Below are 25840 nucleotides of genomic sequence, written 5' to 3'. Positions count from 1 at the left end.
TACATGTAACTGTGTCACTGACACCCTGCAGAGGCCTCATCCATGTACAAGTATAATACTAAGCCGCCTCCTCCTATGACCAGTCACTGTGTGAGGGGCCGCTCCTCTGTAAGCCTGCATGGGGCCCTACATGTAACTGTGTGACCGACACCCTGCAGAGGCCTCATCTATGTACAAGTATAATACTAAGCCGCCTCCTCCTATGACCAGTCACTGTGTGAGGGGCCGCTCCTCTGTAAGCCTGCATGGTGCCCTACATGTAACTGTGTGACCGACACCCTGTAGAGGCCTCATCTATGTACAAGTATAATACTAAGCCGCCTCCTCCTATGACCGGTCGCTGTGTGAGGGGCCGCTCCTCTGTAAGCCTGCATGGTGCCCTACATGTAACTGTGTGACCGACACCCTGCAGAGGCCTCATCTACATACAAGTATAACACTAAGCCGCTTCCTCATATGACCGGTCGCTGTGTGAGGGGCCGCTCCTCTGTAAGCCTGCATGGTGCCCTACATGTAACTGTGTGACCGACACCCTGTAGAGGCCTCATCTATGTACAAGTATAATACTAAGCCGCCTCCTCCTATGACCGGTCGCTGTGTGAGGGGCCGCTCCACTGTAAGCCTGCATGGTGCCCTACATATAACTGTGTGACCGACACCCTGCAGAGGCCTCATCTATGTACAAGTATAATACTAAGCCGCCTCCTCCTATGACCGGTCGCTGTGTGAGGGGCCGCTCCTCTGTAAGCCTGCATGGTGTCCTACATGTAACTGTGTTACCGACACCCTGTAGAGGCCTCATCTATGTACAAGTATAATACTAAGCCGCCTCCTCCTATGACCGGTCGCTGTGTGAGGGGCCGCTCCTCTGTAAGCCTGCATGGTGCCCTACATGTAACTGTGTGACCGACACCCTGCAGAGGCCTCATCTATGTACAAGTATAATACTAAGCCGCCTCCTTCTATGACCGGTCGCTGTGTGAGGGGCCGCTCCTCTGTAAGCCTGCATGGTGCCCTACATGTAACTGTGTGACCGACACCCTGCAGAGGCCTCATCTATGTACAAGTATAATACTAAGCCGCCTCCTCCTATGACCGGTCGCTGTGTGAGGGGCCGCTCCTCTGTAAGCCTGCATGGTGCCCTACATGTAACTGTGTGACCGACACCCTGCAGAGGCCTCATCTATGTACAAGTATAATACTAAGCTGCCTCCTCCTATGACCGGTCGCTGTGTGAGGGGCAGCTCCTCTGTAAGCCCCTCTGCCATATAACATCCTGCCTCTTCTGTACATTGCTGGGAATTGGTGTCTCTGTCCGTCCTTCACCCTCCTCACAGATCACAGGAGCTCCGTCTCTCCCGTCACATCACCGGCATCACAGAGCCTTCATCTGCCACTTCTCACTGCAGATCTCCACCCCTTATATACTGATCACATGGCAGTGACATCATCACAGGTTCTTTAGTCACCACTCCTCACTGCTGAGCCCCGCCCCTTATATACTGATCACATGACAGTGATATAATCGCAGGTCCTTCAGCTATTACAGTGTAGCAGTTCCTGGTTCGTACTATTGTCTCTGTTTTCAGCCAGAGGATATACATATATATACACACACACACATATACAGCACACTGATATCAGCTACATTCACACCTGATGGTTGCTGCATTATTTTAGTGAGACTTAAACAAAATTAAGGTAGAAAAAAGTATAAAAATCTCCCCGAGACGCTGGAGGATTCGGGTAAGTTTATGTTTTTGTGCAGTTTCTGTAATTACAGTAAGCGGTGAGAAGAAGGTTTTGTGGTGCGCAGACACCTTCCTGCAGGTATAATAAGGGCTTGTGGTGTGCAGACACCTTCCTGCAGGTATAGTAAGGGCTTGTGGTGCGCAGACACCTTCCTGCAGGTATAATAAGGGCTTGTGGTGCGCAGACACCTTCCTGCAGGTATAATACGGGCTTGTGGTGCGCAGACACCTTCCTGCAGGTATAATAAGGGCTTGTGGTGCGCAGACCCCTCCCAGGTATAATAAAAGCTTGTGCGCAGACACCTTCCTGCAGGTATAATAAGGTCTTGTGGTGCGCTTACACCTTCCTGCAGGTATAATGAGGGCTTGTGGTGCGCAGACCCCCTTCCTGCAGGTATAATAAGGGCTTGTGGTGCGCAGACACCTTCCTGCAGGTATGATAAGGGCTTGTGGTGCGCAGACACCTTCCTGCAGGTATGATAAGGGCTTGTGGTGCGCAGACACCTTCCTGCAGGTATGATAAGGGCTTGTGGTGCGCAGACACCTTCCTGCAGGTATGATAAGGGCTTGTGGTGCGCAGACACCTTCCTGCAGGTATGATAAGGGCTTGAGGGGTGAGCAGACACCTTCCTGCAGGTATAATACGGGCATGTGGTGCGCAGACACCTTCCTGCAGGTATAATAAGGGCTTGTGGTGCGCAGACCCCTCCCAGGTATAATAAGGTCTTGTGGTGCGCAGACACCTTCCTGCAGGTATAATAAGGTCTTGTGGTGCGCAGACACCTTCCTGCAGGTATAATAAGGTCTTGTGGTGCACAGACACCTTCCTGCAGGTATAATAAGGTCTTGTGGTGCGCAGACACCTTCCTGCAGGTATAATAAGGTCTTGTGGTGCGCAGACACCTTCCTGCAGGTATAATAAAGGCTTGTGGTGCGCAGACACCTTCCTGCAGGTATAATAAGGGCTTGTGTTGCGCAGACGCCTTCCAGCTGTTATAATAAGGGCTTGTGGTGCGCAGACACCTTCCTGCAGGCATAATAAGGGCTTGTGGTGTGCAGACCCCTGCCTGCGGGTATAATAAGGGCTTGTGGTGTGCAGACGCCTTGCAGCTGGTATAAGGCTGTCTGTCCACAGGCTTTGCCACCCAGGAGCAGGAGTCGGCAGACGTATCTCTGCTTTCAGCCTATCTGACAGATAGGCTGACCGGGGAGAACCGCCGTAAATTCGCAGCATGCTGCAAATTACTGACTGCGAGCGGAGAATCACAATGTTCCTCCTCTTGTGGACAGGGGGGAAGCGCTCTCCATAGCAACGTGTTCCCCGTGGCTGGATTATCACCGCGGAGAACGCAATTCAAACCCGCCCGTAGACAGTCAGCCTATTTAGGGCTCATGGTGCGCTGACGCTTTCCTGCGGGTATAATAACAGATTGTCAGGGGTTGTTTCTCTTTAGCCTAATTTCACGCAGCAAGTGCGATATCAGGGTGTGAAATTTGGGCAGATATCGCGCTTAACAACGTGCAATGTCAGGTGTTTGTGTCGCTTTCAGCTGCATTGGAGGATCGCCAAGTGTTTTCAATGGAAAACTGTGCATCACATGCGCATCACTTGCTGGGTTTTTGGGCCTTGTTGAAACCAATAGGCGAGGCGTTCCCTGGGAACACACATCGGACATGCCGCAATTATTTTCCATACTGTGATGCACTCATGTATTTGACCCCATCCAAAAGAATGTGATTCATATTTGCACATCTCACAACACACAAACCTCGCGCCGTCTTTTCGCCGTGTGACAACGGCCGCAGGATAGATCTCTTATTCCAGGCGGCAGAACTTCATTTATTGATGATTTTCCAACCAGATCGGCTGGAAGATTGTTCCAAGCATCTAACTGGTAATCTCCCTGTAATGTGGTGACGGCTCTAAAGACTCTGTTTCTTCGAATGCTCTATAAGGGGGTTCTGTATATCACACATGATGATGTCCCCGTATGATTTAGAGTCTCTCCTTTTCTCATATAGGGCGGGCAGTACTAGAACCCTCCAGTTCCTCCAGTTCTCCCAGATCCTCATTCAAACTCTCCTCATGAATGACCCAACGAGGATGGAGAAGACCAGCAATGAGATTACCAAGAGGATATTAAACTTCACCTTAGAGATCATCTACCTGCTGACGGGAGAGGTAAACTTTTCTGTATTTCTCAGTTCTTATGGCTTGGGTTACGCAGCGACTTTGGGTGTGAAAATGACCAAATCTTACATTATAGCTTTGTGAACTTGTAAACTAATAAATGTCAGCAGGATGTGGGTAACCATTAAAGATGAGCGAGCACCAAAATGCTCGGGTGCTCGTTACTCGGGACGAAATTTTCGCAATGTTCGATGGTTCGTTTCGAGTAACGAACCCCATTGAAGTCAATGGGCGACTCGAGCATTTTTGTATATCGCCGATGCTCACTAAGGTTTCCATTTGTGAAAATCTGGGCAATTCAAGAAAGTGATGGGAACGACACAGCAACGGATAGGGCAGGCGAGGGGCTACATGTTGGGCTGCATCTCAAGTTCCCAGGTCCCACTATTAAGCCACAATAGCGGCAAGAGTGCCCCCCCCCCCCCAACAACTTTTACTTCTGAAAAGCCCTCATTAGCAATGCATACCTTAGCTAAGCACCACACTACCTCCAACAAAGCACAATCACTGCCTGCATGCCACTCCGCTGCCACTTCTCCTGGGTTACATGCTGCCCAACCCCCCCTGCATGACCCAGTGTCCACAGCGCACACCAAACTGTCCCTGCCCAGCCTTCAGCTGCCCTCATGCCACACCACCCTCATGTCTATTTATAAGTGCGTCTGCCATGAGGAGGAACCGCAGGCACACACTGCAGAGGGTTGGCACGGCTAGGCAGCGACCCTCTTTAAAAGGGGCGGGGCGATAGCCCACAATGCTGTACAGAAGCAATGAGAAATATAATCCTGTGCCACCGCCATCAAGAGCTGCACACGTGGGCATAGCAATGGGGAACCTATGTGCCACACACTGTTCATTCTGTCAAGGTGTCTGCATGCCTCAGTCAGACCACGTTTTTTTATAAATAGTCACAGGCAGGTACAACTCCGCAATGGGAATTCCGTGTGCACCCACAGCATGGGTGGCTCCCTGGAACCTACCGGCTGTACATAAATGTATCCCATTGCAGTGCCCTGGACAGCAGAGCTAACGTCAGATTAAATGCAGGTGGGCTTCAGCCCACACTGCATGCCCCAACCTGACTGGGGTTTTTAATTCATAGACACAGGCAAGTACAACTCCCTATTGTGAAGTCCCTGTGGACCCACAGCATGGGTGGCTCCCTGGAACCCACCGGCAGTACATAAATATATCCCATTGCAGTGCCCATCACAGCTGAGGTAATGTCATGTTTAATGCAGGTGGGCTTCGGCCCACACTGCATGCCCCAGTCAGACTGGGGTTCTTTAGAAGTGGACACATGCAGTTACAACTCCGTGTGGACCGACAGCATGGTTGGCTCCCTGGAACCCACCGACGGTACATAAATATATCCCATTGCAGTGCCCATCACAGCTGAGGTAATGTCATGTTTAATGCAGGTGGGCTTCGGCCCACACTGCATGCCCCAGTCAGACTGGGGTTCTTTAGAAGTGGACACATGCAGTTACAACTCCGTGTGGACCGACAGCATGGGTGGGTGCCAGGAACCCACCGACGGTACATAAATATATCCCATTGCAGTGCCCAGCACAGCTGATGTAACGTCAGCTTTAATGCAGGTGGGCAAAAAATTAATTGGATTACACTGTAGGCGAGGGCCCCAAAAAATTGGTGTACCAACAGTACTAATGCACGTCAGAAAAATTGCCCATGCCCAACCAAGAGGGCAGGTGAAACCCATTAATCGCTTTGGTTAATGTGGCTTAATTTGTAACTAGGCCTGGAGGCAGCCCAGTTAAAATAAAAATTGGTTCAGGTGCAAGTTTCAACGCTTTAATGAGCATTGAAACGTATAAAAATTGCTTACAAAAATTATATGACTGAGCCTTGTGGGCCTAAGAAAAATTGCCCGTTCGGCGTGATTACGTCAGGTTTCAGGAGGAGGAGCAGGAGGAGGAGGATGAATATAATACACAGATTGATGAAGCTAAAAGGTCCACGTTTTTGATGGTGATAGAGAACAATGCTTCCATCCGCGGGTGCAGCCTACGTATTGTTTAGGTATCGCTGCTATCCGCTGGTGGAGAAAAGAAGTCTGGGGAAATCCAGGCTTTGTTCATCTTGATGAGTGTAAGCCTATCGGCACTGTCGGTTGACAGGCGGGTACGCTTATCTGTGATGATTCCCCCAGCCGCACTAAACACACTCTCTGACAAGACGCTAGCCGCAGGACAAGCAAGCACCTCCAGGGCATACAGCGCGAGTTCAGGCCACGTGTCCAGCTTCGACACCCAGTAGTTGTAGGGGGCAGAGGCGTCACGGAGGACGGTCGTGCGATCGGCTACGTGCTCCCTCACCATCCTTTTACAGTGCTCCCGCCGACTCAGCCTTGACTGGGGAGCGGTGACACAGTCTTGCTGGGGAGCCAGAAAGCAGTCAAAGGCCTTAGTGAGTGTTCCCCTGCCTGTGCTGTACATGCTGCCTGATCTCCGCGCCTCCCCTGCTACCTGGCCCTCGGAACTGTGCCTTCGGCCACTAGCGCTGTCGGATGGGAATTTTACCATCAGTTTGTCCGCCAGGGTCCTGTGGTATAGCATCACTCTCGAAGCCCTTTCCTCTTCGGGTATGAGAGTGGAAAGGTTCTCCTTATACCGTGGGTCGAGCAGTGTGTACACCCAGTAATCCGTAGTGGCCAGAATGCGTGTAATGCGATGGTCACGAGAAAGGCATCCTAACATGAAGTCAGCCATGTGTGCCAGGGTACCTGTACGCAACACATGGCTGTCCTCACTAGGAAGATCACTTTCAGGATCCTCCTCCTCCTCCTCCTCCTCCTCCTCAGGCCATACACGCTGAAAGGATGACAGGCAAGCAGCATGGGTACCCTCAGCAGTGGGCCAAGCTGTCTCTTCCCCCTCCTCCTCCTCCTCCTCAACGCGCTGAGATATAGACAGGAGGGTGCTCTGACTATCCAGCGACATACTTCCCCCGCCTCCATTTTCGAGCGCAAAGCGTCTGCTTTATGCTTTGCAGGGAACTTCTCAAGAGGCATAGCAGAGGAATGGTGACGCTAATGATTGCAGCATCGCCGCTCACCATCTGGGTAGACTCCTCAAAGTTTCCAAGGACCTGGCAGATGTCTGCCAACCAGGCCCACTCTTCTGTAAAGAATTGAGGAGGCTGACTCCCACTGCGCCGCCCATGTTGGAGTTGGTATTCCACTATAGCTCTACGCTGCTCATAGAGCCTGGCCAACATGTGGAGCGTAGAGTTCCACCGTGTGGGCATGTCGCACAGCAGTCGGTGCACTGGCAGATGAAACCGATGTTGCAGGGTGCGCAGGGTGGCAGCGTCCGTGTGGGACTTGCGGAAATGTGCGCAGAGTCGGCGCACCTTTCCGAGCAGGTCTGACAAGCGTGGGTAGCTTTTCAGAAAGCGCTGAACCACCAAATTAAAGACGTGGGCCAGGCATGGCACGTGCGTGAGGCTGCCGAGCTGCAAAGCCGCCACCAGGTTACGGCCGTTGTCACACACGACCATGCCCGGTTGGAGGCTCAGCGGCGCAAGCCAGCGGTCGGTCTGCTCTGTCAGACCCTGCAGCAGTTTGTGGGCCGTGTGCCTCTTCTCTCCTAAGCTGAGTAGTTTCAGCACGGCCTGCTGACGCTTGCCCACCGCTGTGCTGTGCTGCCGTGCCGCGCGACACCGACTGCTGGCGACGTGCTGCTGCTGACACATCTTGATTGTGAGACAGAGGTTGCGTAGGAGGAGGAGGAGGAGGGTGGTTTAGAGGAGGAAGCATACACCTCCGCAGATACCACCACCGAGCTGGGGCCCGCAATTCTGGGGGTGGGAAGGACGTGAGCGATCCCAGGCTCTGACTCTGTCCCAGCCTCCACTAAATTCACCCAATGTGCCGTCAGGGAGATATAGTGGCCCTGCCCGCCTGTGCTTGTCCACGTGTCCGTTGTTAAGTGGACCTTGGCAGTAACCGCGTTGGTGAGGGCGCGTACAATGTTGCGGGAGACGTGGTCGTGCAGGGCTTGGACGGCACATCGGGAAAAGTAGTGGCGACTGGGAACTGAGTAGCGCGGGGCCGCGGCCGCCATCATACCTTTGAAAGCCTCCGTTTCCACAAGCCTATACGGCAGCATCTCCAGGCTGATAAATTTGGCTATGTGCACGTTTAACGCTTGAGCGTGCGGGTGCGTGGTGGCGTACTTGCGCTTGCGCTCCAACACTTGCCCTAGCGACGGCTGGACGGTGCGCTGAGAGACATTGGTGGATGGGGCCGAGGACAGCGGAAGTGAGAGTGTGGGTGCAGGCCAGGAGACGGTAGTGCCTGTGTACTGAGAGGGGAGTTGGATCTCAGTGGCAGGTTGGGGCACAGGGGGAGAGGCAGTGGTGCAAACCGGAGGCGGTGAACGGCCTTCGTCCCACCTTGTGGGGTGCTTGGCCATCATATGTCTGCGCATGCTGGTGGTGGTGGCTCCCCAGCTGATCTTGGCGCGACAAAGGTTGCACACCACTGTTTGTTGGTCATCTGCACTCTCAATGAAAAACTGCCAGACCTTTGAGCACCTCGGCCTCTGCAGGGTGGCATGGTGCGAGGGGGCGCTTTGGGAAACAGTTGGTGGATTATTCGGTCTGGCCCTGCCTCTACCCCTGGCCACCGCACTGCCTCTTCCAACCTGCCCTGCTGCTGCACTTGCCTCCCCCTCTGAAGACCTGTCCTCAGTAGGCTTAGCAAACCAGGTGGGGTCAGTCACCTCATCGTCCTGCTGCTCTTCCTCCGAATCCTCTGTGCGCTCCTCCCTCGGACTTACTCCAATTACTACTACCTCACTGATAGACAACTGTGTCTCATCGTCATCGTCCTCCTCACCCACTGAAAGCTCTTGAGACAGTTGCCGGAAGTCCCCAGCCTCATCCCCCGGACCCCGGGAACTTTCCAAAGGTTGGGCATCGGTCACGACAAACTCCTCCGGTGGGAGAGGAACCATTGCTGGCCATTCTGGGCAGGGGCCCGGGAACAGTTCCTGGGAGTCTGCCTGCTCCTCAGAATGTGTCATTGTAATGGAGTGAGGAGGCTGGGAGGAAGGAGGAGCAGGAGCCAGAGGATTCAGAGTTGCAGCAGTGGACGGCGCAGAATTCTGGGTGGTCGATAGATTGCTGGATGCACTTTCTGCTATCCACGACAGGACCTGCTCACACTGCTCATTTTCTAATAAAGGTCTACCGCGTGGACCCATTAATTGTGAGATGAATGTGGGGATGCCAGAAGCGTGCCTCTCTCCTAATCCCGCAGCAGTCGGCTGCGATACACCTGGATCAGGAGCTCGGCCTGTGCCCACACCCTGACTTGGGCCTCCGCGTCCTCGTCCACGTCCTCTAGGCCTACCCCTACCCCTTAGCATGCTGTATTACCAGTAGTGCAGAAACAGAACGCTGTAATTAAATGTGCCGCTTATTGGCCTGTGGTTGGAGGCTGACTTCGCTTACGGAACGCACAGCAGAGGCAGGAAAGAATTTTGCACAAGCCTGCTGTAACACTTAGCTGGCTGCGTATGAATTAGGACAACTACCCCCAGCAGAGACGCAGTACAGTCAGGACGGTCACAGGCAGCCCAAATAGATTTTTTTTCCCAAATTTTTTTGGAAAAGCCCACTGCCTATATAGACTGGATATGTCTTTCACTGTCCCTGCCTCACCACCACTACTGGCCGTGGACTATGTAAAATTACTGCAGACTGTTTCACTCTGGACAGGATGACAGCGGTGATGTAACAGGCAACACAGAGCCAGGAAAGAATTTTGCGCAAGCCTGCTGTAACACTTAGCTGGCTGCATATGAATTAGGACAACTACCCCCAGCAGAGACGCAGTACACTCAGGACGGTCACAGGCAGCCCAAATAGATTTTTTTTCCCAAATTTTTTTGGAAAAGCCCACTGCCTATATAGACTGGATATGTCTTTCACTGTCCCTGCCTCACCACCACTACTGGCCGTGGACTATGTAAAATTACTGCAGACTGTTTCACTCTGGACAGGATGACAGCGGTGATGTAAGAGGCAATGCAGAGGCAGGAAAGAATTTTGTGCAAGCCTGCTGTAACACTTAGCTGGCTGCGTATGAATTAGGACAACTACCCCCAGCAGAGACGCAGTACAGTCAGGACGGTCACAGGCAGCCCAAATACATTTTTTTCCCAAATTTTTTTGGAAAAGCCCACTGCGTATATAGACTGGATATGTCTTTCACTGTCCCTGCCTCACCACCACTACTGGCCGTGGACTATGTAAAATTACTGCAGACTGTTTCACTCTGGACAGGATGACAGTGGTGATGTAAGAGGCAACACAGAGCCAGGAAAGAATTTTGCGCAAGCCTGCTGTAACACTTAGCTGGCTGCGTATGAATTAGGACAACTACCCCAAGCAGAGACGCAGTACAGTCAGGACGGTCACAGGCAGCCCAAATACATTTTTTTCCCCAAATTTTTTTGGAAAAGCCCACTGCGTATATAGACTGGATATGTCTTTCACTGTCCCTCCCTCACCACCACTATTCGCCGTGGACTATGTAAAATTACTGCAGACTGTTTCACTCTGGACAGGATGACAGCGGTGATGTAAGAGGCAACGCAGAGGCAGGAAAGAATTTTGCGCAAGCCTGCTGTAACACTTAGTTGGCAGCATATGAATTAGGACAACTACCCCCAGCAGAGACGCAGTACAGTCAGGACGGTCACAGGCAGCCCAAATAGATTTTTTTTCCCAAATTTTTTTGGAAAAGCCCACTGCGTATATAGACTGGATATGTCTTTCACTGTCCCTGCCTCACCACCACTACTCGCCGTGGACTATGTAAAATTACTGCAGGACGCAATGCTCTGGACGCAATGCTCTGCACGGCCGATATGCAAAAAATAAAAAATAAATGTGCAACACTGCAAAAAGCAGCCTCAACAGTACTGCACACGGTCAGATGTGGCCCTAAGAAGGACCGTTGGGGTTCTTGAAGCCTAAAATCACTCCTAACGCTCTCCCTATAGCAGCTCCAGCATCAGCAGCACTTTCCCTGATCTCTGTCAGAATGCATCTGTGGCGAGCCGCGGGAGGGGCCAATTTATATACTCGGGTGACACCTGATCTCGCCAGCCACTCACTGCAGGGGGGTGGTATAGGGCTTGAACGTCGCAGGGGGAAGTTGTAATGCCTTCCCTGTCTTTCTATTGGCCAGAAAAGCGCGCTAACGTCTCAGAGATGAAAGTGAAAGTAACTCGAACATCGCGTGGTGCTCGCCTCTAGTAACGAGCATCTCGAACACGCTAATACTCGAACGAGTATCAAGCTCGGACGAGTACGTTCGCTCATCTCTAGTAACCATCCTTCTAAACTCAGTGGGGATCTTCTCGATACCGATGAGGAAAATGGCTAGCTCTGGGCATGGAGAAATCTCCACTCCTACCATTTTGTGTATTAATTTAAAGACCTCCTGCCACCGGGAACGCAGTTTCCCACAGCTCCAAAACATATGGAGTAGGACACCTTGACCCCCACTAGTCTCCAACACTCGTCTGTAGCATTTGGGAAGAGGGTAGCTGTCCTGAAGGGTGAATAATACCCTCTGGTAGTTACCTTGAAGTGGACTTCTATTAGGCTTGCACATAGTGTAGACCTGTGGGCCCACTTAAACATGTGGGACCACTTCTCCACAGAATATGAGGCCCTTAGATCTCTCTCCCAGTTGAAGATGTGAGTTTTCTTGAAACTTCCTTCCCCCTCCGCCATTTCTTTGATAAAGATCTTGTAGAGAAATTTCAGGCTAAGATTGTAAGGAGGAGGGCTGAATAGACAGTAATTCGGGAGTTGGAGCTCTTTTGTTAGGAATTTTTCCAGAATACCTTTAATCTGTAGGTATCTGAACAATTCGCTTCTATGAAGGATAAATTCATCACACAGCCTGTAGAAAGTTTTCAGCGGGTAAATTTAGGGACTCTAGTTGGTTTTGTGTTAGTGTAGGTAAGTGGACCAAGCAGAGAAAGCTGTCATTATGTATATTTTTTTTTTCTTTGGATGGTTATGGGGTTTCACGGTCTTCTTTAAGTTTGTACAATTTGGAGTAGAACCCTCTGAAGGCCTCGGCTATGTCCACAGGGGTGCTGATTTTGTGATTTAGTTTATCTATCAGATGAGGTATTTTTCTTTAGATTCTTTTTTGTTTAACCATATTCACCATCAGCTTACTGAATTTATTATTTGCTAAGTAGTGGGTGATGTTTAATAGTTTTTTTGTCTTTTCGGGGCTTTCTATTAGGAATCCTTTAAATCTAGATCTAGTTTTCATTCTTTCCAAGTTGAGGGACATTGAAGGGTTTCTCTTTAACTCGTCCTCTCATTTTTCTAGGGACATTATCACGTCTTTTAATATTTTGTCTCTTACCTTTTGTGATGTGACCCTAGCTTGATCATGGTCCCTCTTATCACTATTTCTTGTCAGGAATATTGGGGATACAGGATACAGTGGGTAGTAGCTGCCACTAGGAGGTGACATAAATCCTGAACAAAAGTTGGCTCTTCCATCAGCTGTAACCTCTTCCTGCCTGCTGGGGAAGATCAGTTTCAGCTTTATGTCCAAAGGAGGACAGACATAACTCACATGTCTTCGAGAATAATTTTTTGATTTTGTCACATGGTCGTGGGTTTAGGTTCTCCTATATTCCTGCAGGAGAGTGGAAAACAGGCAGCTACATAGCTCACTTGTTCTCCCCACTCCTGAAGATGATTGTGGCACAGCTGCCTAGATGAGCTGCTCTCCAATTACCGTGCAGGCTGCTCCACACACCCTTTCACGGAAGATGCACAGCCCTGGATGCCGCGTTGAATGGTGGCAAAACAGATCTGCACCAAGCTCCATTCATGTGCTCATCAAAGCGAAAGTTGCAGGAGCCCATTAAGATCCAGTGGCCAAATGGGCACCCATGAGGTTCTCCCCACAGGTTAATGTCAGTTTCCATGCCTCTGGCCATATGCTGGGAGTAGTGGCTGTCTCCTCTGCTTCCTTTCCTCCATCTCTCACCTTTTTGTGTGCCTGATGGGTGCTCCGAGAGCAGGGGATCAGGGTAAACCTACTTACCATGTTTCTGAAGCAAGAGGTCACCCTTCGCAGCCCCTCCCGGCATCTGCTCCTCCGGCGTGGAAGGTCATGCGGTCTGTTTTTCCTCCTCCTGCTATTTCACGGCAAAGAAGTCCCTCAGCCTTTTCAGCCCTGACTTCACCTGCCGCTTCCTTGTCATGTCCTCCTCTGGTACGGCACTGTGGGGTCTTTAGTACACTGTGGATCTGTCAGTTTTTACGTTCCGCAGGGCACATAGCTCACTCAAATGTGTCTGCCAGCTCCATCCAGTTCACTCCTTCCCTGCCACTATTCTCTCACATCAGGGGCCTCTGCTGAGCCTCTGCAAGACAAAATTTTGCCTCCAAGAGCTTCAGTCCGCTGCCATGATCGGCTGTGTGGGTGTCCCTGACATTTAGCCTGCAGCTTCGCTGGATGCGCTAGACTGTGGTAGTTTGGAAGGCTTTGTGGCATCTGATCGGGCAGCAAAGCCCCTCTTATTGAATGGCGTATAGAGGACTGCAGAGGCTTTAAGAAAGCTGTAGAGTGCTGCTGGAGGCCTGATAGAGCCAGATTGTGCTGCTACCAGATCAGAGCTCTGCGGATAGGCCACTCAACTGATTAAAACTTTTGACATGTTGCTCTATAAAGTGGGATCACAATCTCCCACTTTTTATTGACAGAGTAATACTGGGTTCAGTCCTCTACATGTCTCTCTCTCTTCACAGGATTACATGATGGTGAAGAAGACATCGGGGGATGATGCAACTCCCAACAGCCATCTCCATGAGTCAGGAGGATGGAGCAGGAGCCAGAGCCTCATCACAAAGGCTCCTCCTCACTTACCAATACATGAGCAGAAGATCCTAGAACTCACCAACAAGATCACTGAGCTGCTGACTGGAGAGGTGACACTGCTGGGAATGCTGGGTAATTATACAGTAACAGCACTAGAGGAGTCTGGGTAATGACGGTATCATTGTGTGTGTCAGGTTCCTATAAGGTGTCAGGATGTCGCTGTCTATTTCTCCATGGAGGAGTGGGAGTATTTAGAAGAACACAATGATCTGTACAAGGATGTCATGATGGAGAACCACCAGCCTCCGATATCACAGGGTAAGAAGAGACATACAAGATGCATTATGTTATAATATACACACACCTACTCTGTATTTTTCGAATTATTGGATGCATTTTTAATCAGAAAAAATAGGCTGAAAGGTTTAGACATCTAATAGTGTGAAGTTAGGGGAAGTTAGGGTCTATTCACATCACGTTTTAGCCGTCATGCGTATACGTGAAAGGATCCAAGTAACCGACCAAAATGTCACAATGTCTGTGGATTGTCTCCATTAAAAAAAATTCCTTGTGCAAGATAAGAGTGTGAAGTTTCTCTTTATATACTGTATTGTGGATCCCATCTCTTAGATTTGCACCTACCGTGTTCCCCCAAAAATAGGACATCCCCTGAAAATAAGACCTAGCAGAGGTTTTGCTGAAGTGCCAAATATAAGGCTTCCCCCAAAAGTAAGACCTAGCAAAATTCTTGTTTGGAAGCATGTCCACTGAACAGAACACCAGAGCATGCAGCTGTGATTCTTTTTAGCTAGCCGCCATTGTCCCCTACATTCACTGTCCGTTGCAGTTGCATGCAGGACATAGACGGTCACCTGCCGCCAACCCCGATGTTCCCTTCCACGGCCGTCCCTTGTTAATGTGCAGGCAAGGCATCAAGAGGCCGGTTGCCTGCCGCCATCCCGGTTGTCCCCTACTGCTAGATGTAGATCTGCACACAGTCTGCCATTATCCTGTCGCCTGCCGCCGTTATCCTGTCTCTGCTGTGCTCTACGAGTGTGCTGTGGTGAGCTCCCCCTGGTGGCCGGAAAACGCCATACTGTATGCTCTGTCCCTGCTGGGCAAGTCTGCTGTGATGAGCTCCCCTGGTGGCCATAAGTTGCAACACCATCCCTGCTGTACCAGTGGTCCAGGAACTGCTGTGGGTGGGAGCCAGGTACTTTACAGCCCTTATTTTTTATGGCCCTGTGTGTGAATCAGGCAACCAATGCGTCACTTTGATTCTTAAGGCTGGATTCTCATAGGGCGTATTCCTGGCGGAAATCTCGCGGTTTGGGCGGCTTCTCCAGGAAATTCAGGGTTTGGATTGCTATGATGATGTTGCAGAAGATGATGACAGGACTGTCATTGAATAAATCCTGTTTTGTGTTCATAAATATCGGGATCGCTAAATGTACCATAGATTGTTCTACATGGAAATAATGGTAGTAACATGAAATGCTTGATAGGATTCACAGTTTGGCTGGTTATGCTGGTTTGTGATGACAACTACTGTACAGTAGATAAGAAATGTTCATTTTTTTTTCAACAATAAATGTTAATTCTTCTTCATTGAAAAATAAGACATCCCCTGAAAATAAGACCTAGCGCATCTTTGGGCGCAAAACTTAATAATAGACACTGTCTTATTTTCAGGGAAAGAGGGTATATAATGACTGAAAGCATAGAAGACTGACGGCAGGAGAACACCTGTTCCATCTAGGCTGCTCTTAAACTATCTCAATAATTGAGGTTTTGTATATCACCGTATGATTTAGAGTATTTCCTTTTTTTATAAAGGGCCGGCAGTACTAGAACCCTCCATTTCTCTCATATTCTCCTCCGAAACAGTCCTACTTATGAATGACCCACCGAGGATGGAGAAGAACAGCAATGAGATTACCAAAAGAATATTGAACTTTACCTTAGAGATCATCTACCTGCTGACCGGAGAGGTAAACTTTTCTGTATTTCTCAGTTCTTACGGCTCGGGTTATCCAGCGACTTTGGATGTGAAACAGGTCAAAATGACCAAATCTTACATTATAGCTTTGTGACTTTGTAAATTAATAAAAGTGAAAAAGGTCAATAAAGGTTTCCATGAACGATGATCCCAAGAAATCCAACCCTACTGGATTTCTTACATTAGTCCGGTCACATCAGCTTGTAAGCCGCATTGGGACCAGATTCACCTCCCTTAGTTTATAATGTCGTAGAGCAATATTGCAGTGTTAGACCAAGCGCCATGTGTCTCGGCTGAAGTCGCCATGCAGCCCTATCCTTATTGCAGTATTTAACAAGCTAAACAAAGCTGAGTTAAAATGCATTAACCCTTTCCAATGCACTGTCGGACGTCCTCTTACATTCTGATTGAAGCCTGTACAGCTCCGAAGTCTGAAGACGTCCGACAGGGTATTCATACTGTATATTGCCGGCCACTCCGCTGCTTCACATACTGCAGTACTGGCTTTAGTTGTGTAATGGCAGAAAGTGAAAGCCTCCTAGGAGACCCTGAATCCAAAATTGGATTGGAAAGGGTTAAAGGAAGTAATAGTAATCCAGTGTCCTGTATAACGGCTTCCAGACCTTCCAAGTGAGGGAGAACTAAAGAACTGAACAGCAGAGAATGTGAAGATCGGCCACCAATATGGTCATTTCTGTATGGTGGGAACCAATGAGCTAATAGTAATGTTGTAGGGGCAATGAGAATGGTAAGTAGGCTCCTTGTAATGAGGAGGAAAGGGCAGCCAGGAACCAGCAGGATCATATGGATGGCTATTTAGTTTGTGATCTATATAGAAACAAAAAAGACTGACGGCAGAAGGAGCACAAGGCCCACCAAACACATATTTTTGGTTTATTATTTTGATTTTTTTTATTGCAAATATGGCAAAAGGTTTTTTTTAAAACTTTTATTACTTTTTTTAAATAATTAGTAAGTTTTTTTTGTTCTTATTTTTACACTTTCTTTTAGTCCTACTAGAGGACCACAACCAGCGATGCTTTGATCGCTTCTGCAGATCGACGTAATGCTATAGCATTACATCATACTGCTTTTTGACAGGCAGTCTATCAAGCCACCCCACAAGGATGGCTTGATAGGCAGTCTGCTAAGGCAGCCCTGGGGCCTTTCAGAAGGCCCCTGGCTGCCATGACACCTGCACGGCTCCCCCGATCTCTGATGCAAGGTGTCACCCCGTGACGCCACTCTCGGCATCTGCTCCTCTGGAGTGGAAGGTCCTGTAGCCTGTTTGTCCTCGTCCTGCTCTTTCACAGCAAAGAAGTTAGTCAGCCTTTTTTGCCCTAACATTTCCTTGCGCTTCCTTGTCCTGTCCCCCTTCTGGTATGGATCTGTTGGTTTTTACGTTGACCTGAGGCGCTGGGCACGAAGCTCATTCACATGCATCTGCCAGCTCCATACCGTTCTTACATTCCCTTGCACTGTTCTCTCCTGTCAAATGCGTCTGCTGAACCTCTGCAGGGCAAATTCTTGGGTTCAGGAACTCCGGTCCACTGCTGCGATTGGTCATGTGGGAATCCCTGAAAATTTAGCCCATGGTTTAACTGGTTGCACTAGGCCACGTTGGGCCGGAAGCCTTCCCCTCATCCCATCTTTTTGAGCCATTAGGCATGGGGAGGACTGTGGAGGCTTTTAGAAAGCTGTAGAATGCAGCAGGCAGTCCGAAGGTGCCAGATTGTGCTGCTATCAGATCAAAGCTCTCCCACTGCACATCCTCTCACGATCACGGATAGACCACCCAACTGATTAAAACTTTTGTCCTGTTGCTCTGCACACTGGGATCACAATCTTAATGATGGAGGAATACTGGGTTCAGTTCTCTACATGTTTCTCTCCATACACAGGATTACATGATGGTGAAGAAGACATCGGGTGATGATGCGATATCTAACAGCCATCTCCATGAGTCAGGAGGATGGAGCAGGAGCCAGAGCCCCATCACAGAGGCTCCTCCTCACTTACCGATACATGAGCAGAAGATCCTAGAACTCACCAACAAGATCACTGAGCTGCTAACTGGAGAGGTGACATTGCTGGGAATGCTGGGAAATTATATGGTAACAGCACTAGAGGTGTCTGGGTAATGACGGTATCATTGTGTGTGTGTGTGTGTGTCAGGTTCCTATAAGGTGTCAGGATGTCGCTGTCTACATCTCCATGGAGGAGTGGGAGTATTTAGAAGAACACAAGGATCTGTACAAGGATGTCAAGATGGAGAACCACCAGCCTCTTATTTCACAGGGTAAGAAGAGACATACAAAATATATTATAACTAGCTGATATACCCGGCTTCGCCCGAGTTAATTTGGTACTGGTGCTTATCTGGTGTTCACACGGAAAATCTTATGAAGTCGTGGTTACTTTAGAGATACTGAGGAAAAACATATGTTCATCATTTTGCATAGTTCTCTGCGTTACCCAGGAAACACCACGTGGAGGCAACCATGCGACGTTTCTTTATATGAAATGACATCAGGAAGTGAGAGAATTAGATTACGTACATAAAATTTGGACACTAATTCTTTTCCGCTTAGAATTGAATAATCGAGTTGGGACCCATTAACTTTTCATATTTATGACACAATCAATGCTCGTGCCAAATTTCCCGTTTCTATGACACCGGGAAGTAAGAGATTTAGATTATGTACGTAAAATTTGGACGCTAATTCTTTTGCGCATAGAATTGAATAATCGAGTTGGGACCCATTAGCTTTTCCTATTTATGACATAATCAATGCTCGTGCCAAATTTCCCTTTTCTATGACACCGGAAAGTGAGAAAATTACATTCCGCACGTAAAATTTGGACGCTAATTCTTTTGCGCATAGAATTGAATAATGGAGTTGGGACCCATTAGCTTTTCCTATTTATGATATAATCAATGCTCGTGCCAAATATCTCGTTTCTGTGACACCGGAAAGTGAGAAAATTACATTCCGCACGTAAAATTTGGATGCTAATTCTTTTGCGCATAGAATTGAATAATGGAGTTGGGACCCATTAGCTTTTCCTATTTATGATATAATCAATGCTCGTGCCAAATGTCCCGTTTCTGTGACACCGGAAAGTGAGAAAATTACATTCCGCACGTAAAATTTGGACGCTAATTCTTTTGCGCATCGAATTGAATAATGGAGTTGGGACCCATTAGCTTTTCCTATTTATGACATAATCAATGCTCGTGCCAAATTTCCTGTTTCTATGACACCGGAAAGTGAAAAAATTACATTCCGCACGTAAAATTTCGACGCCAATTCTTTTGCGCTCGAATTGAATAATCGAGTTGGGACCCATTAGCTTTTCCTATTTATGTCATAATCAATGCTCGTGCCAAATTTCACGTTTCTATGACACAGGAAAGTGAGAAAATTAGATTTGTACGTAAAATTTGGACGCTAATTCTTTTGTGCATAGAATTGAATAATCGAGTTGGGACCCAATTACTTTTCCTATTTTGGAGATAATCTATGCTTGTGCCAAAATTCATGCTTCTACGACATCGGGAAGTTGGAGAACTTTTGGCGAGTGAGTGAGTGAGTGAGTGAGTCAGTCAGTGAGTGAGTCAGTGAGGGCTTTCAGTTTTATATATATATATAGATAGACACACACTTACTCTGTATTTTTCAGATTATTGGATGCATTTTTAATCAGAAAAAATAGGCTTAAAGGTTCAGGCATCTAATAGTGTGAAGTTAGGGGCGTTCACATCACGTTTCATCCATCTGTCATACATATACGTGTTAATAAAAGAAAGTATTCAAACGCATTGCTTGACATTCCCGTAGGCTAGAGCTGGTCAGATATCATTAAAGGGGTTGTCTCGCGGCAGCAAGTGGGGTTATACACTTCTGTATGGCCATATTAATGCACTTTGTAATGTACATTGTGCATTAATTATGAGCCATACAGAAGTTATTCACTTACCTGCTCCGTTGCTAGCGTCCCCGTCGCCATGGATCCGTCTAAATTCGCTGTCTTCTGGCGTTTTTAGACGCGCTTGCGCAGTCCGGTCTTCTGCCTTGTGAATGGGGCCGCTCGTGCCGGAGAGCTGGTCCAGCGTCGTCATCGTAGCTCCGCCCCGTCACGTGTGCCGATTCCAGCCAATCAGGAGGCTGGAATCGGCAATGGACCGCACAGAGCCCACGGTGCACCATGGGAGAAGACCCGCGGTGCATCGTGGGTGAAGATCCCGGCGGCCATCTTGGAGAAGGAAGAAAGAAGTCGTCGCAGAGCGGGGATTCGGGTAAGTAATATATATATATATATATATATATATTATTTTTTTTAACCCATCCTTTGGGTTTGTCTCGTGCCGAACGGGGGGCCTATTGAAAAAAAAAAAACCCGTTTCGGCGCGAGACAACCCCTTTAATCAGTGCATACTTTGCTGGGTTTTGCCTTCTTTACATTTGTACACTTTATTTTTTGTGGGACAGTAAAGTGTAGCACAAAGTACTTTCTGCCCTACACATTTTTTTACACTATAGTCTATAGGAAACCTATGGAAACGTAAAGCATTTCTCAAATACTAAATAAGTACAAATACATTTTTCACTATAAAGACTTTCTTTTAAAGGTTTGTAGACATTTTTCATGTAAATTTAACGTATATGCTAAATAATAGATTAGGAATAATGATACGGACCCTTATTAATGTAAGTCACAAATGGACGGCTCTCTTACACATTATAGCAGGACGACTTGGATAATGGTCAGGAGACGAGGAGGATTTTCACTGTAAGGCTCTGTTTGTAGATGTTGGCTCTTCCATTGAGCTGTGTCACCTATTGGACTAATTACAGCAGAGATAGTGGTGGTGATGTAAAAGAGCTGAGAGAAACTGATCAGTCATTTAGAATCCTTTTTTGAGGAGGAGTATTGATTTTTAAAATAAAATTGTAAAGCATTGTATAGTAGGTCCACTTTACAACAAGATGAAAAATTGCACCAAAATGCTGTCTGAAATAACCCTCATACAAAGCTTTAGAAGGCTGGAATCATGTTTGTGTCTATAAAAAAAAAAAAAAAAAATTAAGGTAAAACTAGACATGTAGTTACATATCACGGAGATATGCACATTATTAGAGTCGTGGTGCAGCGCCCGAGGAGCAGGTGCCAGCCTTGAGACAGCAGGGGTAGAGTAGTTCACTTGTCATGGTGGCTCTACCATCTCCCACCTGGAGGGTAACCAGGGACATGTCCAAGGGGCGCAGACAGACTATATTAAATGGGAAACCCACAAGTGGATTACCATGGTTCTTCTTTGTCACTTGTGATGCCACCGTTCCTTCTGTGGTGATCTCTCTGGAGAATAAATAAGATTCCGCACACGTGGTTAAAATTCAATAGGCCAAACTGCGAGCGGTCGGTAAAGTCATTTACTGTGTATCTTTAAATAACAGTGCACAACAGTCCTCTGTACATCTACCACCACATTAGTGAGGGTTTAGAACATGGGAAGCGACAGGGAGAAAACATGGCCTAGTTAACTGTGGTTCCCTGGTCCCGGACACCGACTCTTAGGAAACTCCACCAACACTCTACCGGTTCATTCTCACAGAACTTAAGACAATCTTTACCTTAAACTGCACGGTGGGAAAAAGTCCACATAACAAGGGAAAGTAAAAGAAGAGGTTCATGGCATTAGAGAGTTATCCTCTCAGCCTCTTCCATCTCTTTTGTACTCAGACTGAAGGTGTCTGAGTACAGGCCAGGCTCTCTTTCTCTCTTGCAGAAAGGCAACCATGCAGGTCCCAGAAAAGACTAGAAGACCTACTCAAGCATCTTGCACCCACATATATAAAATGAGGTCACATGACATACAAATAGATACTTTTCCAGACATAACCAAGACAGTAACCCATTCAATGCTGCAAAGGTGCAATACACATAGAAGACAGGGGAAAAACACAAGATTACATAGATCATCCAGAAACTTCCAGAATACATGTACACATTCACTACACGCATTGTCAAAAAAAAAAATCAATCATATCGAAGAAGTTGTTGTTTTGCTGCAAAGCTTGGCATACAGTTGCATCTCAGACAAATATACAAATAATAGAGTTGTGGGGTGATTACATGAATGGTCTTGTCACCTGAGGCCCTAAAATAGTTTCCACTTTGCGACTATAAAAAGGCTTTCAGAGACTCCTTGTGTTTTGTAGTGGACCTCATTTTCTGCTGGTTGACCACTAGACAAGCCTTTATAATGCAATCAAAGAGATTTTTCCCAGTTAACAGTGTTTGAGAAGGAAGCCCATTATTAAAATGCAAAAAACTGTCTGGTTGTATCAACAAATTTCCAGTTACCTGGGCCATTCTGTCCAGACTGTTAAGAAGTGTTAGGACCAGTAAAAACGTGACGCCATCAACAGACCACCAGTCAAAAGAATTGTCTGATCATTAAACAAGCACAGGTGTCTCCAATTGCTTCATGGTCCACTATTCAGAGACTGGTGGCTCAATTGTTACAGGCTCCTGTGTTGGTCTGAACCATTTCCAGGAGCTTGGCTGAGGGACATTATGTGTACTACCTTTCACACCCACCAACCATTGCTTCCCTTTGGAGTGGTGCCAAGAATAATGAAACTGGCGTGTTATGGAGTGAGGCAGAGTTGTCTTCAACAATGAAGCCAGGTTTAGTGTGCACACTCACAACAGCTGTTTTCATGTCTGGATATCTCGGGGTGAGTGCCTCAATCCTGCCTTTGCTGTGGAGAGGCACACTATCCTCACTGTTGTGATGGTCTGCGGTGGCATCACATACGACAGTTGGTCACACCTAGTAGTGGTACGAAGGACAATGACAGCTCAGCAATGTGGCTGCAAGATATCCTGAACATATTTGTTGTCCCGCATGGCAGGGTTGCCAAGAGGCATTAATGTTCAACTACACATACAAGGGTGTCAGGGTGTCACAGGAATGCACCCACAGCATTGCTATACTTCTGTGGCCTGTCCGTTCGCCGTCTTAATTGTGAAACGAACATGTAAGGGGCCAGCAGGGTCACTAACTCCCACAGCCTATGAGTTTGCACAATTTAGAGGATCAATTACAGAAAATGTGGAGCAATACAGAACCTATATGCCTCCATTCTCCGCCCGCATCACATCTTACATCCAAGCTAAAGGGGGCCCAACAGCCTACTAGAGCTTCCCTTCAAGTGTTCAGTTTTCTGTAATAAATTATCCTTCTGCTGTAGTATTGTAATCACTTACTTATATTAACATTCGAATCACACAGAGAAAGTATCATTCACTTCCAAACAAAAAAATGGAAAGCATAAAGACTTTGACTCCAAAAAGAAAGCACAACTTAAATTGCATCAAAAACTAGGAGTGTGTTTCCAGCATATTAGGAATATTATAGGTTTGTCTCCTTATGTGATTTAAAAATAAAAATAAATTATTAAATACATTTTTTATTTTAACAGATAATCCCAGAAAGAACGTTGAGGAAAACGTCATGTTATTCCCCAATTATAAAGTAGAAGATGAAGATATAGCCCAGCACTCTTCAAGAGAAAACCTCATTACCCTTCACTTACAGCCAGGACATCACAGTAGAGATGAGAAGCCATACTCCTATTCAGAAAGTGGGATATGTTTTACAAATCAATTCAATTGTATTGTACATGAGAGAAGTGACACGGGGCAGAAGCAGTTTCCATGCTCAGGATGTGGTAAACTTTTTACGAAAAAATCAAGTCTTGTTTCACATCAGAGAATTCACACAGGAGAGAAACCATTTTCGTGTTCAGATTGTGGGAAGTGCTTTACAGAAAAATCAACTCTGGTTTCACATCAGAGAATTCACACAGGAGAAAGGCCATATTCATGTTCAGATTGTAAGAAATGTTTTATCCGGAAATCAGCTCTTGTTAAACATCAGAGAATTCACACAGGAGAAAAGCCGTTTCCTTGTTTAGAATGTGGGAAGTGTTTTATAGTAAAATCAGAGCTTGTTAAACATCAGCGAATTCACACGGGAGAGAAGCCTTTTTCATGTGCAGATTGTGGGAAGTGTTTTACAAAAAAATTAAGTCTTGTTTCACATCAGAGAATTCACACAGGAGAGAAGCCATTTTCATGTTCAGGATGTGGGAAATGTTTTATTGATAAATCAAGCCTTGATAGACATCAGATAAGTCACACAGGAGAGAAGCCGTTTCCCTGTTTAGAATGTGGGAAATGTTTTATAACAAAATCAGAGCTTGTTAAACATCAAAGAATTCACACGGGAGAGAAACCATTTTCATGTTCAGAATGTGGAAAATGCTTTACAAAAAAATCAAATCTTGTTTCACATCAGAAGATTCACACAGGAGAGAAATCTTTTTCTTGTTCAGAGTGTGGTAAATGGTTTACAGAAAAATCAAGTCTCGTTTTACATCAGAGAATTCATACAGGAGAGAAGCCTTATTCATGTTCAGAATGTGGGAAGTGTTTTATTAATAAAGCAAGCCTCATTGGGCATCAGAGAATTCACACGGGAGAAAAACCATATATATGTTCAGAGTGTGGGAAATGTTTTTCCAAAAAATCTAATCTTGTTTCACATCAAATAATTCACACAGGAGAGAAGCCTTATTCATGTTCAGGATGTGGGAAATGTTTTGTCCTGAAATCAAGTCTTGTTTCACATCAGAAAATTCACACTGGAGAGAAGCCTTATTCATGTTCAGGATGTGGGAAATGTTTTGTCCTGAAATCAAGCCTTGTTTCACATCAGAGAATTCACACTGGAGTGAAGCCATTTTCATGTTCAGATTGTGGGAAGTGTTTTACAGAAAAATCAACTCTTGTTTCGCATCGGAGAATTCACACTGGAGAAAAGCCTTATTCATGTTCGGAATGTGGGAAACGTTTTGTCCTGAAATCAACTCTTGTTAAGCATCAGAGAATTCACACAGGAGAAAAGCCATTTTCATGTTCAGAATGTGGGAAATGTTTTAGTGATAAATCAAGTCTTGTTAGACATCAGCGAATACACACTGGAGAGAAGCCATTTCCTTGTTTAGAATGTGGGAAATGTTTTAAAATAAAATCAGAGCTTGTTTCACATCAGCGAATTCACACGGGAGAGAAGCCATATTCATGTTCAGAATGTGGGAAATGTTTTACAAAAAAATCAAATCTTATTTCACATCAGAGAACTCACACTGGAGAGAAGCCATTTTCTTGTTCAGAATGTGGGAAGTTTTTTACAGAAAAATCAAGTCTTGTTTCACATCAGAGAATTCACACAAGAGAGAAGCCTTATTCATGTTCAGGATGCGGGAAATGTTTTATTGATAAATCAAGCCTTGTTAGGCATCAGAGAATTCACATGAGAGAATAACCATATTGATGTTCAGACTCTAGAAAATGTTTTACAAATTAATCAGATCTCGTAACACATGAGAAAAGTCACAAAGGAAAGAAGCCATGAGGCAAAATTTGGGAAATGTTTTAGCACCAGTACCCCACATAGGGATAATCAAAGATGTCAGACAGTGGAAAAGTCATTTTGAAGTTATATACATGGAAAACGTTTTACAAGGAAATCCAAATTTTCTAACAGATCCGATTCTTGTTTGGAATATGGGAAATGCTAAGAGAAAAAGAAAAGATTTTTTTTGCACATCAGGTTATTATCAAACATTAAACACCCATTTTTTTTTTTTTAACATAATTTCTTTATTAAATTTTTACAATATAGTTTCATAATAATGCAGTTTTTGCGTCTAAGAAAAGTTTATTTGTTCCTGTTAGCGTATTGTAAAATATGATGGAAAATAACTTTCATTTTGAAAAAAGTTTGCTTTTGTGGTCAGGACATTGATAACTAAAAAATATATGATTTTGAATTTCGAATGTTTCATGTTCTCACACAGTGTGAGAAGAAATTATTTACAATCATGAGCCAAAGTCATTATACAATGCAGAGCATGTCTATACAG

At 46.5% G+C, this 25840-nt stretch overlaps 1 protein-coding gene and 1 pseudogene across 2 annotated transcripts; both read left to right on the top strand.

Annotated features, from left to right (window-relative positions):
- LOC136613084 (zinc finger protein 585A-like) overlaps positions 1-25639 on the top strand; it is a 45218-nt pseudogene extending 19579 nt beyond the window's left edge.
- On the top strand, positions 1589-14099 carry LOC136608558 (oocyte zinc finger protein XlCOF29-like). 2 transcript variants are annotated; one of them, XM_066589118.1, is made up of 3 exons: positions 1589-1746; positions 3774-3933; positions 13771-14099. In XM_066589118.1, exons 2-3 carry the CDS (start codon positions 3838-3840, stop codon positions 14008-14010), a joined length of 336 nt encoding a protein of 111 aa, XP_066445215.1. In that variant the 5' UTR covers positions 1589-1746; positions 3774-3837; the 3' UTR covers positions 14011-14099. The 2 variants fall into 2 exon arrangements, with proteins under 2 accessions (XP_066445215.1, XP_066445214.1); XM_066589117.1 differs by lacking the exon at positions 1589-1746 and adding an exon at positions 3572-3646.
- Positions 25640-25840: the final 201 nt, after the last annotated feature.

This window comes from Eleutherodactylus coqui, chromosome 1 (assembly GCF_035609145.1).
Source record: "Eleutherodactylus coqui strain aEleCoq1 chromosome 1, aEleCoq1.hap1, whole genome shotgun sequence".
Classification (NCBI taxonomy): Eukaryota; Metazoa; Chordata; class Amphibia; order Anura; family Eleutherodactylidae; genus Eleutherodactylus; species Eleutherodactylus coqui.
This window is presented reverse-complemented; position numbering and strand designations above follow the sequence as displayed.